The 20,131-nt window shown below is 46.6% G+C and overlaps 1 protein-coding gene across 3 annotated transcripts in view; it reads left to right on the top strand.

The window, feature by feature from the left end:
• The first annotated feature begins 695 nt into the window (after nucleotides 1–695).
• Nucleotides 696–20,131, top strand: part of LOC147631927 (pentatricopeptide repeat-containing protein At4g39530-like) — a 56,409-nt gene continuing 36,973 nt past the window's right edge. The window contains exon 1 of one of the 3 annotated variants that reach the window (XM_086808466.1): nucleotides 696–1,077. In XM_086808466.1, the coding sequence (XP_086664592.1) occupies nucleotides 844–1,077 (234 nt within the window). In that variant the 5' untranslated portion in view covers nucleotides 696–843. The remainder of the gene's footprint in view (nucleotides 1,078–20,131) is intronic. The other 2 variants (XM_086808467.1, XM_086808468.1) reach the window with 2 other exon arrangements.

Here is a 20,131-nt window from a genome sequence, read left to right as displayed (position 1 = left end):
GACACCAATGGAGACTACAACAGAGGATCAGGACCATACTAGCACGGCATGGGAGACGTCCAGTCAGAGTACTCACCACCATGGAGGACATTGAGGATATCCGCCATCGACCGATGAGAGACATCTTTGGATAGTGATGTATATGATGCTTACCTTTGTTGATGGAGTTTTCCTTCCTAGATGTTATCCATTAGGAGCTCCTAGTACCTTACTTTTCCTCATAGTTGTTGTTGTTTCAGTTTCAGTTAGTTGTTTAGTTGTTTTAGCTTTTCTTACACAGACATTGTATCAGATCCACCAATTGTTGTAACCTTTTTGGTCTCATAGGTCATTTTGGCCTTTTGCGGACGTTAATATATCATTTCATTTCATTTCTCTCTCTCTCTCTCTCTCTCTCTCTCTCTCTCTCTCTCTAGCTGACAACCACGGCAAAGTCAGATCGACAGTCGACTCAACCGAGTGTCTCCAATTGGAGCATGCATTCCTGAGCGTGAACAACGTGATGTGGCAAGCGTGAAGGTGTGGAGCTGAGCGTGCAGATTTGACGTGACATGGCGACTGTGAAGGGCTGACACATGGCTAGCTTAGGAGCCTGTAATAAAGAAGATAAAGCTGGCAATTCTCTTGGGAGCGAAAGCAAAGTAGACCATTTTTTTTTCCATACCAATTTTGTTAAGAGCTGCAGAAAACAAAAATTTTTTTTTTGATGCCAATTCTAGTGAAATTGCGGCACTCTATTTTGTTTTTCTCATGCCAAAGTGGAATGTTTTTTTGAAATAAATAATTGTTTGAAACCAAGATGACTATACAAAAGATATTATCCGAGTCCCCATCCGGTTACCTATGGAGTGTGCAACTGCTTTGCCTCGTTGCGCGACGTTCTACTGTAGCCCTTCGCCTCAACAACACACTATAAAGGATGTTTTCTCAATTGCTCTATGCCCCAGGAGAGCTGGGATGTTGGATACACACCACGCTTGCTGCAGTGTAAGACGGGGGTTCAAAGGATCCGCTTCTTCAACTGAAGGCTCCGTGGAAAGCCCGATTGGAGCTGTGCACCCCAATGGAGATGATGAGGTATGTGCTCGGTGATAATTCTGTGTGTGCGCGCGTGTGAAAGAGAGAGGGAAGGTTTATGAACGTCTGGCCCATGGCCCTGAGGAGGCATGTGTGGCGTCGCATGTATGGTGGTCTCTTCTGTTGAGCTTCGGGTCTTTGTGTTTTATGTGTCATTGTCGAGGGTGTCCAGCAGCAACTAGGCGTTTGGACGTCAGGAAGGAAACTCCTTGTGGGTGCATTCTCTCTGTGCATGCCCTCACTTATGTCTGCTTCTCGTCATCAGGATTTCGAGCTTGGCACTGCCAAATGCTGAGAGAGAGAGAGAGAGAGAGAGAGAGAGAGAGAGAGAGAGCGTCTTCACCATTGTAGCCAAGCCAATGGCCCACATATGATTTGGATTTCATATGACGGCAACAAAGTGCAAGGAATGGGACTTAAGCTTGAGATCTCTCGGTTAGGAACTCCATGTGTAAATGGATACACTAGCACTCCACACCCCCCCCCCCCCACACACACTGTCACATGCATGCATTAATGGTGGAGCATGTGGACATGGACCTTACTTGTAGCTGCCTGAGAGGCAAGCTTAGGGGTAGGATATGGTTCAAGGGTTTGTATGGAGAACTGGTACATCATTAAGCTCTCAGATCAATTCCAAAGGCCTAGCACTAGGCATGATCAATTCTGATAGGTGACCATAGTTGTCAAGTACTATACCGTATGATTTGTACGATATGATACTGTACGGGGAAATACGGTATGATATCAAAAATTTTCTTATCGCACTATAAAATATGGTGTTTTAAAAAAATACTTATAAACTTAGGTATTTCCAATTTCGAGATATAGAGTATTTTAAAAAGGAGGAAAGCATCATAGTACAGGGGAAGCTCAAACAGCCATAGACAAGCAAAAACAAGACGTTTTTTTTTTGAGATTGTTTTTTGGAAAAACAAATTATATTATTTTTTCTGAAAAATCTGTACGTGTCCGTACGGTATCATACCGTATGTTATTCCGTACGATATGGCGTTGTACGTAGTACGAAAACAACTATGCAGGTGACCCATCGCTGTATTAAGGGAAAGGGATAGCATTCATGGGGACAACAGTGGAACAGATGCCTAGTTCTTCAGCAAGACTTGGAAGTGGAGTTCAAAAGTGGAAGGTGTTCAGACCAAAAATATCAAAGTCAAAGTCAGAGTTAAAGTAGCAGGTCAAAGTCAGTATAGTCCAGGGAAGAAGGATGACAGTGTCCATCCCTCATCAAGTTTAGAAGGAGGGGATGTCGTGCACACCTATGCCATGGCTAATCTCTAGCATGAACATCATAACCCGTGAATAATATTGCAGTTAGGACAGCATTTAGAGCATCATTACCATTAGTATCACGTCCACGCCCGTGTGATGGCTAATCTTTGGCATGAACATCATTAATCCTTGATTAAGCATCAGTTAGATAGCATTTAGGTCACCAACACCAGCATCAGCAGCATCAGCATCAGCGCTTGTTGGCTGGTAGTAGTACCCTTTCGGCTAGCAGCAACAGACCTTGTGTAGCAGGCGATCAGATACTCTATAGTGGGTAACAGGTGTGGCAAGATCAACAGGCAAAAGCGTAGCAAATTCCAGCATTTTATGTGAATATTTGTCCACACAACAGGCCGACAGCAGTTAGTGCTGGTTGACTGCATCCCAAACAAAGATATATAGAGAGTCTAGAGGTCACCCCTTCGGGGTTGATCAAGGACCTACATCATGTACATTTAGTCAGTAACCTTTTTGTACCATATATAAATACAGAAAGCACTGACACCAATCTCTTGTGAGGGAAAAAGGACGAAAGGACCAAATGTACGAGAGATCAGAGCAAAACAACACAGCATGAAATGAGTGTCACGTGCATCCCGCACTTGGATGCCACGCCGACATATCTGCACAGAAGGTGCAGGACCTAGGATGGTAAACTGGTCCCATGTGAGCCCAGTCCGGGACGAGTCAGCCAAAGATCCATCTGAGTCATCCGAGGTAAGGTGTGCATTGTCTTGCACAAGAGTCCAAGGTTAGGTGTGTACTGTCCTGCATATGAAACAGTGCCAGTCCGCGCTGTGAGTCTCCCTCTGGAATGATGTTAGTGATTCTGTGTATCTGGTATGGTACTGGATGCCAGATCACTGGGTAGGTAGATAAGGTTTTGCTTATAGGAAAGGAGCCAGCCCAAGTCTTAGTGTGGCCATGGGGATAGTGTGAAACCACCCCCATGAGGGCCAAGAAGGCCTTGGCTGAACCCACCAGCCATGGAGAGGTTGTAGGACAGCCCTAGGGGCATGCCAGGGGCAGCCAACAACACATCAAGTATTTTGATGGCTGTAGGGCAAGTATGGTGCAGCCCATACAGGCTGCCCAGCCCCCAAGTTGCTTGCAAACCAGTGCCCAACCCCTAGAGATTTACGCGCATGATGCCTAGCCGGCCATGAAGAAAAGCGCAGCTTTTTATGTGATTTATTCAGCATTAAATGCTGAATATTCAGTCGTGGGCAGAAACTAAAGATGGCCGCCTGGATATAAACTGGCCGACTGCTGTTTATAAGTAGTATAAATAGGTGAGCCATAAACCATTTGTGTTATCTCATAATTCAGCAAGTGCTCAAGCAATCAAGGGCCAGGACAGCCAACGAGTGCTAACGCAAAGGGGTGAAGGACTGTAGGGCAGAGATTTCTTAGCCAAGAAAGGTCAAGATTTCTGTATTTTCTTTTCAGATTTACATCATTCTAATAAAGCAAATACACCATTCGTGGTGGGGGCCCTACAGAGTGTATTTGGGACCCAATACTATGTCCTCTCCTCTCTCCCTCTCTCTCCCTCTCTCTCTCTATTTTCTGCACATCTTCATTCAGTTTTGTGCGTTAATTCCGTCGCGAAAAGTGTGCTGATTTCTGAGCATTGAAGTTACCGATCTCCCCCGAAGCTTCCGCGTGTTATAGTGAGTGTATATATGATGGTGAGTGAAAATATGTACAAGAGCCCTCTGATGTGAGGTGACTCTGAGTAGTAGATCAGTGTAGAAACAAAGAGGATGTTGGAGTTGAAGCACGGTCGGTAACGAAGGCTCGCGTTGATGTGAGGCGAAGGCACTCCGAGAGGTGGTCGGTGTCGAAGGTTCGCGTCGGTGGATGCAGAGGCACTCCGAGGTCGTAGTGTGCAGCGGAAGGTGAAGGGATGCAAGCTCTTGTGACAAGGGTGCTACGGTACCTGAAGGGTGATGAAGAGCAGAGGGCTGTTGTCTGGAGTGGTGTAGTGGTGCAAGCTCTGGTGACAAGGGTGCTGCAATACCTGAGTGAGAGTAGAGAGGGCTGCCGTCGCGAGTGGTGTTGATGGTGAAGATAAGCAGAGAGGGCTGCTGTCCCGATGATGTGAGATGGTGAGCAGAGAGGGTTGCTGTCTCAAGGTGAATTGTAGAAGAAAGACGGTGATGTACTGTAGCAGAGAGTGGGCTGTTGTCCCAAGGTGTGAGCTGAAGTAAAACGCTGGTGTGCTCTATGTAGCAAAGAGGAATGCTATTCCATGAGTTGATGTAAAAATGTTGGTGTGCTCTATGTAGTAGAGGGGGTTGTTGTCCCATAAGCTGATGTAAAATGCTGGTGTGCTGGAGCAGAGGGCCGATGATGATGAAGCAGATGTAGTGCAGGCCCCGGCAGTTAGCAACAACAGCAGATGTGGTACCTGATGTGGTCTATGAAGTGGTACAAGTGTTGAATGATGAAGCGAATCTATATAGTATGTGGGCTGGTGGTCGGCGGCAGTCGGCCAGTAGCAAGACCCAAAAAAAGAGAGAATAAAACCTAATAAATCCAGTAAAATCCCCTTTTTAGGGCTGGACAAAATGCCATTTTCACAAACCCTCTCTTAGGCCAAAAAGGGGACCATGAGAGAAAATGAGAGAAGATGAAGGATACCATGGTCCCACACTGACATGTCAGAATACGGAGCGGAGATGATGACCAGATCTGGGAACACGAGCAAAACGCAGTGCAGAAAATCACAGCACGAGAGAGAGAGAGAGAGAGAGAGGCGTGTAACTTTGCTCTATATACACAAGAAGATCCCGGAGTATGATACGTAACTGGCAAGGGGGCTGGGGGCCTATTTATATGGCCCCCCAACAGTAGTCGGCCTGCTGTAGGGCAGCTGACTGGCCCTGAAACTCCACGACCAGTATACATATCCAGTCGGCCAGCTTGTCAGCAGTCGGCCATCACATACATGGAGTTGTGGACTAGTTCCAGCAGTCGACCAGCACATGGGCTGCCTCCCAAGCCACAAAAAAATGGGGAAAAATAGGGGAAAAATACGGAGAGTGGGGAAAAATGGGAAAACACCTCATAAGGGCGGGCACACCCACAACAAAGGCCCTGGTGTATAAAACTAGACAGGAGATGACTTCTAACACCCCCTTTCAGCTCCTGGCTGTGAAACCAACCACAGGGAGCTGGGGTGCCGCCTGAGCAAATCCTGAGATAGCGACTTCGTGAAGAGGTCCACTGTACTGTCCTCCGTCGAACAGAACTCTAGCAAGATGTCATCAGCAACGATCTGTTCACGAACAAAGTGCCTCTGGATGACCATGGGTTCCTCCAGTGGAAGCCCAATCCTGCAATGCAACCTCTGCATCCTCACCACCTCACAAGCAGCATCACAAGCAGCCCGGTACTCTGCCTCTGTCTGCGACAAGGCAAAAGATGAGTGCCTCTTACTGCTTTGTAAAACTGCTCGTGGGCCTGAAGTAGATCTCCTCGTGTCCTGATCTCCTCCCCAAACTGAGTCACTCCAACCGTGGAGTCGGACTCCATCCAACAATCCCCCTCCTGTGTAAAAGAGTCCATGATCCTTCGCATGCGCAGAAACCACAGGAAACGCAATCCTGCCTCCCAAAGAGTCATCTGCAACCATGAGCTCTACTGCCTCATTAGGAAGCTCCCGTCCAATTTGGTGTCCATCAACCAGATCAATGAACCATTTTGCTTCTGAGTCAAAGAGGCATCACACTGCTCACAAGGATCAACACCTGTTACGGTGCAAAAACAAGTCCTGGAAACCTGCTGAAGACCACGCAAGGCCTTCTGAAACCTGTCAACCACCCCCTCTGAATCCGGAACCACAAAGCCTAGAGAAACCACCTCCTTCTGCAAGTAATCACCTGCCACCTGCCTCGCTTTCCGAAAGGTCCCTGTGGAAAGAACATCCTCATCTACAGGAGGTTCTTTGTCCCGAATACTACGAGACATCAGAGCATAAGTGACCTGTTCAGTTTCCTCTGACTGACGAACACAAGAACCACCAACATCAGTACTGGAGAATTCCTGCCAACTGCTGCCATCTACTGGCAAGCTATCCACCATCTGGTCCCGGAAAGCCTGCACCTGCAGCGTATCCACACTTAAGTGGCCATTACCAGACTGCCACTCATCACAGAACTGAGGACCTGGGAGAGAGTGCTGAAAGCTTGTAAACTCCATTCTCCACTCCGCCTTCCCAAACCACCTGGCCTGTTGCTTTGTCCCGGAGAGCAACAAAATGCTCATCAAACTCCACCCGTACGCTAGTCTTGCAAACCTGATGCATTGACAACAGATAAAAACCAAGTGCCGCAACATACAACACCTGGGAGGAATGCTTCCCCCCTCTGCCATCGGGAACTATCTCCATCCTGCCCTCCTTGTGAACTGGGATAGTGGATGTATCCCTAGTAAGAATGTGACCAGAAAGCCTGTAGAGATCCTGTAAACCGGAACGGGAAGGAGTCATGTGCCTGGAAGCACCACTATCTAGAATCCACTCCCGAGTATCCGTTGCGGAGAGTCCTCCAATCTCTTCCCTGCCTGAAGAAAATGAAACATCGGTGTCCACCTCCAGGTGCACAAAAGCCGGAGTCTTCATGATTGCTGCTGAGAAATCTTCACCCTTCTCGGTCTTCCGCTTGGGACACTGCCTCCAATAGTGGCCTTTCTCGCCACAATTATTACAGGTCCTCTCTGCCTTTAGTTTCTCGCGGTCAGTAACGGACTTCTTCTCAGAAGACTTCTCCGACGAAGCCCTCCCTTTGCCCGTGTTACAGCCTTTCGACCGTTGGCGAGTTAAGGCCTCCGAATCTCCACCCTGAGGAGGGTTCGTGAATCGTTTCTCCTGGTCCAGGACCATGGGCACAAGCTCCTCCCATGTGATGGTGCTGAGCTTGCCATTGGTAATCAAAGACGAGTAAAATGCTGAGTACTGAGAGGGCAAGTGCGACAACAACGTGATGGCCATGTCCTCTGACGATCTCTCCTTCCCAGCCTGAAGAACTTCCTGCTGAAGAGCCTGCAACTTGTTAATATGCTCCCGCATCGTCGCCGACTTTACAGGGCTCATAACCCGCATCTGTACTTCCAAGGAAATCCTCTTCATGGGCGATACCCTGTTGTAAAGAGAGGCCAAATGCTGCCATATACCTCTGGCCAGCGTCATATGCTTTACATGATTGATTACCTGCGGTGTGCAGTTGAGAAAGATAAACGAACGGACCCTGGCGTTGACACGATCCCACATCTGTGTCTGAGCCTCCCGGTCCTTTCGGATCGACGGTAACTCCCCTTCCTCTACTTCCGGCCGTGGAACCCCAACAACGACGAAATCAGCGAGGTCGTAAGACACCAGAACAGATTCCATCATAACCTTCCATATGCCGTAGTTGCTCCCGTCCAACTGACGGTCCACCGAGAACGTGGGGAGTGTCGGGACCTTCACATGCCTCTCGGCCATCTCAAATAGATCTGCCATTGCGGGGATGTACTCTAAAAAGGGTGGCTGGGTGGGAACAAAGAAGAACTAACACTTGCAAGTGGTTGTCCAGCAAATCAGCCCGCCGTCCTCTTGCTTCTCCTCTTCCCGAACAGTCCCAAACAGTCCAACAATCAGCAACACAACAGTCCCCCTCTTGCTCACACAAATCCCAAGAACTATCTAGAGTATAGGCTCTGATACCATGTCAGAATACGCAGCATGACCAGATCTGGGAACACAAGAGCAAAACGCAGTGCAGAAAATCACAGCACGAGAGAGAGAGAGATAGAGGCGTGTAACTCTGCTCTATATACACAAGAAGATCCCGGAGTATGATACATAACTGGCAAGGGGGCTGGGGGCCTATTTATATGGCCCCCCAACAGCAGTCGGCCTGCTGTAGGGCAGCCGACTGGCCCTAAAACTCCACGACCAGTATACATATCCAGTCGGCCAGCTTGTCAGCAGTCGGCCATCACATACATGGAGTCGTGGACGAGTTCCAGCAGTCGGCCAGCACATGGGCTGCCTCCCAAGCCACAGAAAAATGGGAAAAAATAGGGGAAAAATACGGAGAGTGGGGAAAAATGGGAAAACACCTCATAAGGGCGGGCACACCCACAACAAAGGCCTTGGTGTATAAAACTAGACAGGAGATGACTTCTAACATGACACACTGGTAGAAGGAATGTATCCCCCTCTGGAAGTAAAGTCAGAGAGGGAGATCGTGATGGCAAAGCTAGTGAAGGTGAGTTGATGTAGATGGGTTGATCGTCTCCCAAAGTAAGATCTTGAACATGGCTCTCCTCTGATTAAGAAGTCCCATTCCCTGTGTGGTCCAGATCAGAGTTTGGAGAATCAACTTCTGGTGAGAAAAACTGGTCCTTAGGGAGTACGGGTAGATGATCCATGCTGTGTGCTCTCGAGGTCTTCAATCCCTTTGCTCACGATAGCTCTAATAGCTCTAATACCATGTGAGGGCAAAAGGACGAAAGGACCATATGTACGAGAGATTAGAGCAAAACAACACAACATGAAATGGGTGAGTGAGTGAATATATGATGGTGAGTGAATATGTACAAAAGCCCTCTGATGTGAGGTGACTTTGAGTAGTAGACTAGTGCAGAAGCAAAGAGGATGTTGGAGCTGAAGCACGGTCGGTAACGAAGGCTTGCACCGATGTGAGGCAAAGGCACTCCAAGAGGTGGTTGGTGTCGTCGGTGGATGCAGAGGCACTCTGAGGTCGTAGTGTGCAGCGGAGGGTGATGTGATGCAGGCTTTGGTGACAAGGATGTTGCGGTACTTGAGGGGTGATGAGGAGCACAGAGGGTTGCTGTCTCGAGTGGTGTATTGGTGCAAGCTCTGGTGACAAGGGTGCTGCAATACTTGAGTGAGAGAGAGGAGCAGAGAGGGCTATCGTCCCGAGTGGGTGTCGATGGTGAAGATAAGCAAAGAGGGTTGCCGTCCCGATGATGTGAGATGGTAAGCAGAGAGGGCTGCTGTCCCGAGGTGAACTGTAGCTGAAAAATGCTGATGTACTGTAGCAGAGAGTGGGCTGCTGTCCCAAGATATGTACTGATGATAAAACGATGATGTGCTGTACTGCAGCAGAGAGTGGGCTATTGTCCCAAGGTGTGAGCTGATGTGAAACGTTGGTGTGCTCTATGTAGCATAGAGGGCTACTGTCCCATGAGCTGATGTAAAAACGCTGGTGTGCTCTATGCAGCAGAGGGGGCTGTTGTCCCATGAGCTGATGTAAAACACTGGTGTGTTGGAGCAGAGAGCCGATGATGATGAAGCAGATGTAGTGCAGGCCCCGACGGTAGCAGATGTGGTACTTGATGTGGTCTATGAAGTGGTACAACTGCTGGATGTTGAAGCGAATCTATATAATCTATATATAGTATGTGGGCTGCTGGTCGGCCCAGTGCAAGGGGCAGTCAGCCAGCAACAAGACCCAAAAAACAAGAATAAAACCTAATACATCGAGTAAAATTCCCTTTTTAGGGTTGGACAAAATGCCATTTTCACACCTCTCTCTCTTCTTCTCTCTCCTTTGTCTTAATCATGTTTAATGAGCATCAATGTTCTTAATCAAGCTTAGGGTTGTGGATCAGTACAGTAAGGCTTTCCGCGCACACTGCATGCTACAATCGACATCATCATCAGCCTCAACAACATCATCATCATCATTATCATCATTGGCAGCATTAGCATCACGAGCAGCAACATCATCATCATGAGGGTCTAGATGACCTGTTGGCAGCCAACAGATCCCACTTGGCAGCCGACAGATCCTAGTGTCAGGGTAGACCAAGGGCCTACATCATGTACAAGCATTCAACAACTTTTTGTACCATATATAATAAAAGAAAACCTTGGCGCCATGTATCTCTCTCTCTTCTCAACATCTTGTTCTTAATCAGGCTTAGGGCTGTGGATCAGTACAAGAAGGCTTTTGTGCATGCAACATAGAGCTATGAGGAAGAAAACAAGCTAGGGTGCTTCCGAGACTCTTCTTCAGGTCAAGGGCAAAGGCAAATGGCAGTCTAAGGGTTCCACCAACAACAAAGTTGAGTCTAAACCTGCTAACAATCGTGCTCATAAGGATCTTACTTGTCATTATTGTGGTCTCAAAGATCACTTTCAACCTAACTGTCGCAAGAGCAGGCAGTCTTTATAGGTTGAAAGACTTTGGTGGCTCTTTGAATGAGTCATTGTCAAATCCCCATAGGATCTCCACGTAGGACGCTCCTGGTTCGAGACTCGAAACCTGCAAACAAACAAATAAACAAGAAGGGGGTGCAGGCCTGACTCACCACCCAACCATGACAGCTGTGGGCAAGCCCTTAGACCTGGCTGTCCCCACCGAGCCACGAGCTGAGCTAACTAGGTTGACGTACCGACCAATCTCTACCTCGCGACGTCCCATATCGCCATGAAGCTACCCTCGCGGGCCTTGAGACTGCTGCCGGCCTCGGTTGCGTAAAGCAGGTGCACGTCTGCACTAGATCCAGGCTCCAGACCATAGAGCTCTCACAAATCTCGCGAGACTCTATATGACTAATAACTAACCTTGGCCACCCTTTTATAGGCTCTTGGCTGGTCATTGGGCGTCCACACTTGGGTGCCCGCCTGTCCATACTTGGGTGCCCGCCCGTTAGTCTATCCCTAACTCAGCTCGCCAATCAGCCTGCCTAGCTCCAAGCTTCCCCAAACCTCGAAGCTAGTCTTGTGTGCGTGTAGCACACGGTAGATACACACTGTGCACATGACATACTCCCCTTCTTCTAAGAGCTCACTCCTGAGATTAATAAAAAGCCAGAGTAATCTCTCTGAAGAGTCGTCAATGTCTCCCATGTAGCGTCCTCCTCAACACGATCCTTCCACTTGATCTTGTATTCCGTGATAAGCGTATTACGCAATCTTCTTTTACGAAATCCAAGAATCTTTTCAGGTTCGTGTGGAACAAATGTCATGTCTTCGACATCTATGATTTCTTGAGGAGTAACTAACTGGTCTGTTCCACCTAGTACTTCCTTAAGTCTACTGACATGAAATATAGGATGAACTTTCACATGAGAAGGCAAATCCAGTTCATATGCAACTGAACCAATCCCCGTCGTGTAATACGAAATGGTCCATAGTATCTAGGAGATAATTTCGGAGATCGACCTGTCTGTAAAGTCTCGGAATCTTTCGGAATTCGCAAATATACCATCGTTTCTTCAGAGTACTCTCTGGGTGAACGATGTCTATTAGAATAAAATCTGTCTCGGTCTTGAGCACTTCTAATAGATTCTTTCGCAACTTGTAACATTTCTTGCATATCTTACAAAAAATTACGTGCTGCATCATGCTGAAGTCCTGAGAATCCCACTGTAACAGGTGATCGAGGTTGAAAACCATACATAAGCATGAAAGGACTAAAACCTGTACTCGTATGCTTAGTACTGTTATATGCAAATTCTAACATAGGAAGATAATCCTCCCATAAACTCTGTCTTTAGGATACATATGCTCGAAGCATATCCTCCAAAATCTGATTCACTCTTTCAGTCTGGCCATCAAATTGAGGATGATATGAGGAACTCAAATTCAAAGTTGTTTCCAACTTCTCAAAAACAAGTTTCCAAAAATCACTCGTAAACTTATCCCTATCACTGACTATGTCCTGCGGTAACCCGTACAGTCTAAACAATTGCTCAATAAACTGCCTTGCTAATTGCGTAGCTGTAATAGTCTTCCGGGTCGGTAAAAATCTAGCCATTTTTGTCAAGCGATCTACCACAACCCAAATAGAATCATGGCCTTGATGTGTTCTTGGCAATCCGGTAATAAAATCCATGGAAATACTTTCCCATTTATTACGTGGGATTTGCAAAGGATGCAACAACCGAGCCTGTCTAAAGCGTTCAGCTTTATTAGCTTGACAAACTTGACACTTGAGAACATAATCTACAACATACCCTTTCATCTTTGGCCAATAAAAAGTGTGTTTCACTAACGATAGTGTCCTGTGTACCCTAGGATGTCCAGCAGAAGGGGCGTCGTCACACTCCTTAAGAATCTTGGACCGAATGTCCGGGATCTGTGGTACACAAATTTTGTCATTACGAAATAGTAAACCATTCCGAATCATCCACTGGGCTCCTGCAGTCTGAATGGTAGACTGTTCAGTCATTGAGTTCGTCTTGGTCAATCAATGAGCTCCCGTCCTGGATCTTCTGCCAAAATGGACCAAAATAACTATCAGTCTTGCAAATCCCTCTCAATGACTGAAATAAGTCAGTAGAAATCTTGGTGAACGACAAAGTATTCACCTCTCTAATTCGACTAAGCGCATTTGCAACACTATTCATGGACCCTTTCCGATAACGAATCTCAAAATCAAAATCTTGCATTAACTCAGCCCAACGAGCTTTCCTTCCTCTCAAATCATCCGCATCACACACATACTTGATTGACTGATGATCGAGTCAATACCACAAACTTGGAGCCATATAAATAATGTCTCCAAACCTTGAGAGCATGAATCACAGCATAAAGCTTCTTCTCAAGAGTTGGCCAACGAGATTGAGTGTCGTCTAGCTTTTTACTTTCAAAAGCAACAGGTCTACCATCTTGAAATAGAGCAGCCCCGATGGCAGTCACTGGCATCAGTTTCAAGAACATAAGGCCAACTAGGATCGGGTAATGCTAAGATAGGTGCTTCCTTGACTTTATCTTTCAAAAGCCTGAAGGCTATATCCAAATCGTTATTCCAAGTGATAGGCTGATTTGACTTACGTCCACGACCTTTCAACAAGTCGGTCATCGGTAGTGTGAGCTGAGAGTACTCCCGCACAGATTTTCGAAGAAAAACAACAGAACCAAGAAAAGAACGAAGTTGTTTCATTGTTCGCGGTATAGGCCAGTCCAGAACCTTCTGAACTCGGTCATAGTCAATGCTCAATCCATCTCTAGTGATCTTGTGTTGATGTCTGTCTTAAAAAACTCACATTTACTTAACTTAGCATATAGTCGATTCTGTCTTAAAATAGATAAGACAATCGTGAGGTGTCGAACATGATCCTCAAGAGTATGACTATATATCAAAATATCATCCAGGAACACCAACACAAATGTTCACGAAAAAGAATGTTCATCATATGCTAGAAAGTGGCTGGAGCATTGGTTAACACAAAAGGTAATACGAGAAACTCGTAATGGCCATACCTAGTCCGAAAGGCGGTTCTTTCGACATGCCTTTCATGAATACGTATGTGGTGATAGCCAGTACGTAAATCTATCTTCGTGAAATATTTCGCTCCTGCTAACCGGTCAATCAGGTCATTTGATCTAGGGAGAGGATAACGGTTCTTAATTGTCAGCTTGTTCAATCTCTTGTAATCTATATACACATTCTCCAGGTGTTGTCCTTCTTTCTTCTAAGCAACATAAGTGCACCCCAAGGTGATTTACTTGGACGGATCTGGCCCATCCTCAAATAATCTTCGAGTTGTTTAGCCAACTCATCTTCCTCGGCTTGGCTCATCCTGTAAGGTGGAATACTAACAGGATGAGCACCAGGGATCAAGTCAATACAATGATCTACTACCCTTTCAGGTGGTAAACCCGATGGCAGTTCCGTAGGAAATACATCTTGAAACGAATCAAGTATCTTTTGTAATTCTTTGCTTTCAAATACACTTAATTCATTGACATCCATGGAAGGTATGAGAAATGAAGTAAGTGGAATCAATACACAATGGAAAGCAGTATACAAAGAAGAATCCATTATATTTCCAAAATCAACTGTATTTACAAGAGGTCCCTAAGAGGGATGTATACAATCACCTAAAATACTATACTGGGTGTTCCTATGCTGAAAAGAAAAAATATGACTAGACCAATCTATCTGGACTTGAAGAGTCTTAAACCACTCAATCCCTAATAACAAGTCTACATGTTCTAGGTGCATAACATAGCATTCCAGAGTATCTTTGTAGTTCTGAATCCGGATTGGTAGCATCTCCATCTTTTGATCCCATACTTGCCTTCCCGCAGGTAGGCTTACCTCATAGGTATGATCGCTGGGTGTCGTACCAAGACTCAATTTCTGCAGCACAAGTTTATAGTTAACAAAATTGTGTGAGCTGCTAGGGTCTAGAACAATGTGGATTCTATGGCCATTCACTTCTCCATACACTCGCAGAAGATCATGCAAGCCAAAAACTTTAGAGTTGAACAGACAATCAGAACATGAACTAGGGTGAGAAAGTACAGTAACTGACGTACCTGTCAAAGACAATTGGTTAGCTGCCTTTAGCTTGGGTCTTGCGTTGGTCTTTGCACCCTTTTGCTTGGGCACTCGTTACGCATGTGTCCTTTTTCTTCGCAGATAAAACGTCGTCCCTCCTTCTTGAGCTTCAAAGCTTTAAGGAGTCGTTTCTTCTTCGCTGGTGTCGAACTTGAATTCTTCGAAGGTTGGTCCAAAGACTTTCCTTCAGTCGTGTTAGCCATTGGTGCGGAGAACTTTCTTTTGTGCTTGTTCCTCTGCTCGGTAACGGGTTTAGACTTGGAAGAGACCATTGTATCATCATAGATACGAGCAAAGGCCAAGGTATCCATACCCGAAAGAGTAGATAGAGTAGTGGTCAAGAGAGAGATGGAGTTCTGCAAGGCTTGCATCTGGGCAGCGATTTGAGCCAGACGTTCCGAAGAAGAAGCTTTGAGAGCTACTTTGAACTCTTGGAAATCTGATTTTGACACACAATCGTCAAAAAGATCGGCATTAGTATCTTCCGTAGCCGGCAAGCCTTCGCGATCGACAAGGGGCTCCAACTCGGATTCTTAGGTTGACATCGTGAAGAGGGCAAGTGGAGAGAAAATTCGATCTCGCACAAGAAAAGTGCGGGAGAACTTGAGAGCTTGAGAGCTTGAAAACTTGAGAGATCTGTGGCAAGAAGCCCACTAAAGGGGTTTATATAATCTTCCCCAAAAGCAACTTGAACTTTTGCTTTTGTGTTATATATATATATATATACATATATATATACATATACATATATATATATATATATACATATACATATATATATACATATATATATATATATACATATATATATATATATATATATGATCAATGCATAATCTAAGAGTTCCATCCTTCTAAAAAAGAATTGGCAAAGTTACCTCAACTAATCCTTGAGCTCAACCACTTCTAGAACGGCCAACTTTCTTGTGGTTGGTCCATACCTCTCACCTTGGGTTGCGGTTCTTCTGGCTGTGTATTTCCTAGGATAAAATTATAGAGCCTCGAAGCAAGTCTTCTCTACGAATGTGTGGAAGAGGTAGGAGCTTGCTCTTAGACAGATGGTCTGTTCATGCACTAAAGTTCAGGCTCTCTTGTCTCGATGTTAGGAGTTCCTCATCCCATACTGGGATATAGATATATATATATATATATATAGATATATATATATATATATTCTGTTTTCTTAAAAAAAAACACCTTTAAACCTTAGGGGGCCTTTAAACTCTTTTTAAAAAAAAGTTTAATCTAAAAAAAACGAAAGCAATGAATTTGGTGTGTCAATGCTTTTACTAGTCCCCCCCCCCCCGGAATTAGCGCTGTCGGCCTGTCTACTGTCGTCACCTGCGCTGCTGCCGTCGTTGACCGTGCTGCCAGCGCTTTCGTTTCTGCCGGCGCTGCGTGCGCTCAGGTGACCGTGACTGCCTGCTGCCGTCGCCGACCATGGCTGTCGACGCTTTCGTTTCTGCCTGTGCCTGCGCTAGCCTGCCTGTGTAGGCGTGGCCCCTGCGTAGGCGTGGCCACTAGCCTACGTAGGCCTGGCCGGTTGCCAGCCTGGCCGCCTGCGTAGGTCTGGCTGCCTACACGCCTTCGCCTACAACAGCCGGTAGCAACGCTTGTATCCGGCTAGCAGCACTCGACCAGCACCCGCAATCAGCATCGCCAACAATCGCTTCTTGCGCTCTCTCTCTCTCTCTCTCTCTCGTTCAGCCAAAAGCAAACTTGCTTTTTCTTTGTTTTCTCTCTCAAAACTATTCATGCGACTGCACAAACACCTTCAGCCTTCTTCTTGCAAAGCAAACGAACCCTGCTAACCACCTACACCCTCATCACGGGTTTCTTTGATGAAAAAAAAACACATACTAATCTGAAAAAACAGCAATATGCATAAACAAAACAGCAAGCTTCTTGAACATATACCTTTCTTCGACCTCATCTTCTCTACCCACCGACTTGCTCGTTCACGAGGCACGCTCTGATACCACTGTCAAATCCCCGTAGGATCTCCTCGTAGAACGCTCTTGGGTTCAAGACTCGAAACCTGCAAACAAACAAATAAACAAGAAGGGGGTGCAGGCCTGACTCACCACCCAACCATGACAGCCGTGGGCAAGCCCACAGACTTGGTTTTCCCCACCGAGCCACGAGCTGAGCTAACTAGGTTGACGTACCGACCAATCTCTACCTCGCGACGTCCCATACCGCCACGAAGTTACCCTCGCGGGCCTCGAGATTGCTACCGGCCTCGGCTGCGTAAAGCAGGTGCACGTCTACACTAGATCCAGGCTCCAGACCATAGAGCTCTCACAAATCTCGCGAGACTCTATATGACTAATGACTAACCTTGGCCACCCTTTTATAGGTTCTTGGCCGGTCATCGGGCATCCACACTTGGGCGTTCGCCCGTCTATACTTGGGTGTCCGCCCGTTAGTCTATCCCTAACTCAGCTTGCCAATCAGCCTGCCTAGCTCCAAGCTTTCCCAAACCTCGAAGCTAGTCTTGTGTGCGTGTAGCACACTGTAGATACACACTGTGCACATGACAGTCATAGTCTCAATTGTTGTAACATGCAGAAGCTCAGTGGAAGAATCGGTAACTTCAATGCTCAGAATTCAACAATTGTTCGTGACGAAGATAATGCACAACATAGAAGATGTGCAAAAATAGAGAGAGAAAAGGGAAAAGGGAAAACTATATTAACGTCCTTTAGAGGCCACATCTGACCTATAGGACTAATCAGATACATCCATGTGATTACATTCCGAGAGAGAGAGAGAGAGGGAGAAGAGGACACAATATTGGGTCCCGAATATCCTCTGTAGGGCCCCCACCACGAATGGTGTATTTGCTTTATTAGAATGATGTAAATCTATAAATAAAGACTAGTTCTTGACCTGCACTTCTTCACCTTGGCTGAGCACTTCCCCTTGGCTGTCTTGGCCCTTGGAATGCAGCAACCCTTTGCGAATAATGAGATGAAAAGACTGTTTTCTATCTTGGGTATTTATACCCTTTCATATGCTGGTCAGCCTGTTCTCAATCCTCTCCACGACATGGTCAAAAGGCAAGAATGTGCCTTTTATTCATGCGATTTCACATTGCTGCCCTGGCCACCCTGCACATGCTGCTGGGCAGCACCTGGGTTTGGCCGTCTGGTGCTGGGCAGCGCCTGAGTTTGGCCGACTGGCTGTTGGGCAGCCTTTTGGCCTGGCCGTAGGGCCTGTCGGCTGCCTGGCGAGGTCCCCTTGGGCTGGCCGACAGCCTGCCCAGCCCTTTTATGGGCTGGTGGGCATGGCGTGGTGCCTTCTTGGTCCCTTGGGGTGGCACAGAGCTTGCCCCATGCCCACTGCAAGAGCCTAAGACTCTTTTCTGGGGTAGCCCTATGTCACCAAACTGGGCATGTTCCCATGTGAAAGGACTCTGGGAATCTAGAGTGCCCAAAATAGTACAAGTACTGAGAACGAGGGGTTTCCATTACGCATGCATGTGCATAAATCATGGATGCATGTAAATGCATTAGAGGATTTTTGCTAAAGAATGATGTGTTTTTGTGTCTTGCTTGCATGGATGTATGAAGAGATAGGTAATGCTTGGGACACTTGGCATCGCTTACTAGAGTGTCCTTGTTTGCTGATAAATTTATCGCATTTTTTAGGGTTTAAAACATGTGAAAAGAGGTCCAAAAAGGGGACATTTTTTATAGTGACCCACTTATAAGCTTTTGAGTTCACACTCATTTAAATGAAGGTGGACACTATTAATAATATTGGGCACTACATGTGGACAACTGACTTGGCAACAAGATTCGTGTAAAGAAGGAAATGATTAGAAGGTGCGAGCTGTCTTCATTTACATAGACTTTCCATAAACTCAACCAACTTGTATACATTAGAGCTAGTCGACGAGGTCCATTTTTCGCCATGATCAAACACACGCAGGTTGATACGGAATTCTCCAAGCAACCGGCTGCTACAGAGCGATGATCTTCTGTCGAGCAGCTTGGTGTACGGCTGAATTCAGCCACTGCACGATCAACTCTTAGGTGTCGGCAGCTATACTGGCTGTAAGGGGTGCTGTCTGTGAGGTACTATACTATATTGTACCTGCTGTACCTGTACCAGTTGTACCCGCAGCCAGGTGCTGTACTGTACCCACTATACCTGCCTGTACTATACTTGCTGCACCGATTGTACTACAGCCAGGTGCTGTACTGTACCTGCTGTACCTGCCGGTACAATACCTGTTGTATCGACTATCCCGTACCTGCTGTACTGTACCTACCGTACCTGCTCGTACCGTTCTTGTTGTACTGAACCTGCTGTGCCAGCTGTACAAGTTTGTACATGTGCACCAGTCTGTTCTGGCTGCACGACTGTCTTCCTTTGTGGTATTGCTGAACTCTTCTGCACCTTCTGCACGACTGGTTCCAGCCATGTTGCAGGACTGAATTTGGAGAAGAGGACACGATATTGGGTCCCGAATACCCTCTGTAGGGCCCCCACCACGAATGGTGTATTTGCTTTATTGTAAATCTGTAAATAAAGACTGGTTCTTAACCTGCACTTCTTCACCTTAGTTGAGCACTTCCCCTTGGCTGTCTTGGCCCTTGGAATGCAGCAACCCTTTGCGAATAATGAGATGAAAAGACTGTTTTCTATCTTGGGTATTTATACCCTTTCATATGCTGGTCGGCCTGTTCTCAATCCTCTCCACGACATGGTCAAAAGGCAAGAATGTGCCTTTTATTCATGCGATTTCACATTGCTGCCTTGGCCACCTTGTGCATGTTGTTGGGCAACGCTTGGGTTTGGCTGTCTGGTGGTATTTGGCCTGGCCACCTGGCTGGGCTGGCCGTCAGCCTGCCCAGCCCTTTTATGGGCTGGAGGGCAAGGCTTGGGGCCTTCTTGGCCCCTTGGGGTAGCACAGAGCCTGCCCCATGCTCGTTGCAAGAGCCTAAGACTCTTTTTTGGAGTAGCCCTATGGGCTGGACCCCATCCTACATGCAATCCTACATGCTTTTATAGACGCCTCGTGTCCGGTTGCAAACCCAATACGCAAATCATCTGACATCATTCCAGAGGGAGACTCATAGTATGGACTGGCACTGCTACATGTGCAGGACAATGCCAATCTGACCTTAGACGCGTAGAGTGGAACCCTGGTTGACTCATCTCGGACTGGCCTCACATGGGACCAGTTTCCATTCCAAGTCCTGCACCTTCTTGTTCAGATATGTCCATGTGGCATCCAAGTGCGGGATCTACGTGACAATTTGCTACAACTTCTTCAAAGCTATCATGCCTTGGTAGCTTAGGAGGATACATCATTGTGGCATGCTTGCTACGGGCACTTAAACTATGCTTCTCTTCAACAGCTGTCTTCTTAGTAGATGGTCGAGGGTCTTCTGCACTTGAAACCCTTCCACTCCACTTGTGTGGCTTGTTTGCATGAC

This window comes from Cibotium barometz, chromosome 14 (assembly GCF_041138505.1).
Source record: "Cibotium barometz isolate CiBa-2024 chromosome 14, ASM4113850v1, whole genome shotgun sequence".
NCBI classification, from domain to species: Eukaryota; Viridiplantae; Streptophyta; class Polypodiopsida; order Cyatheales; family Cibotiaceae; genus Cibotium; species Cibotium barometz.
Note: the sequence above shows the minus strand (reverse complement) of the source record. Positions and strands in the feature narration are given on the sequence as shown.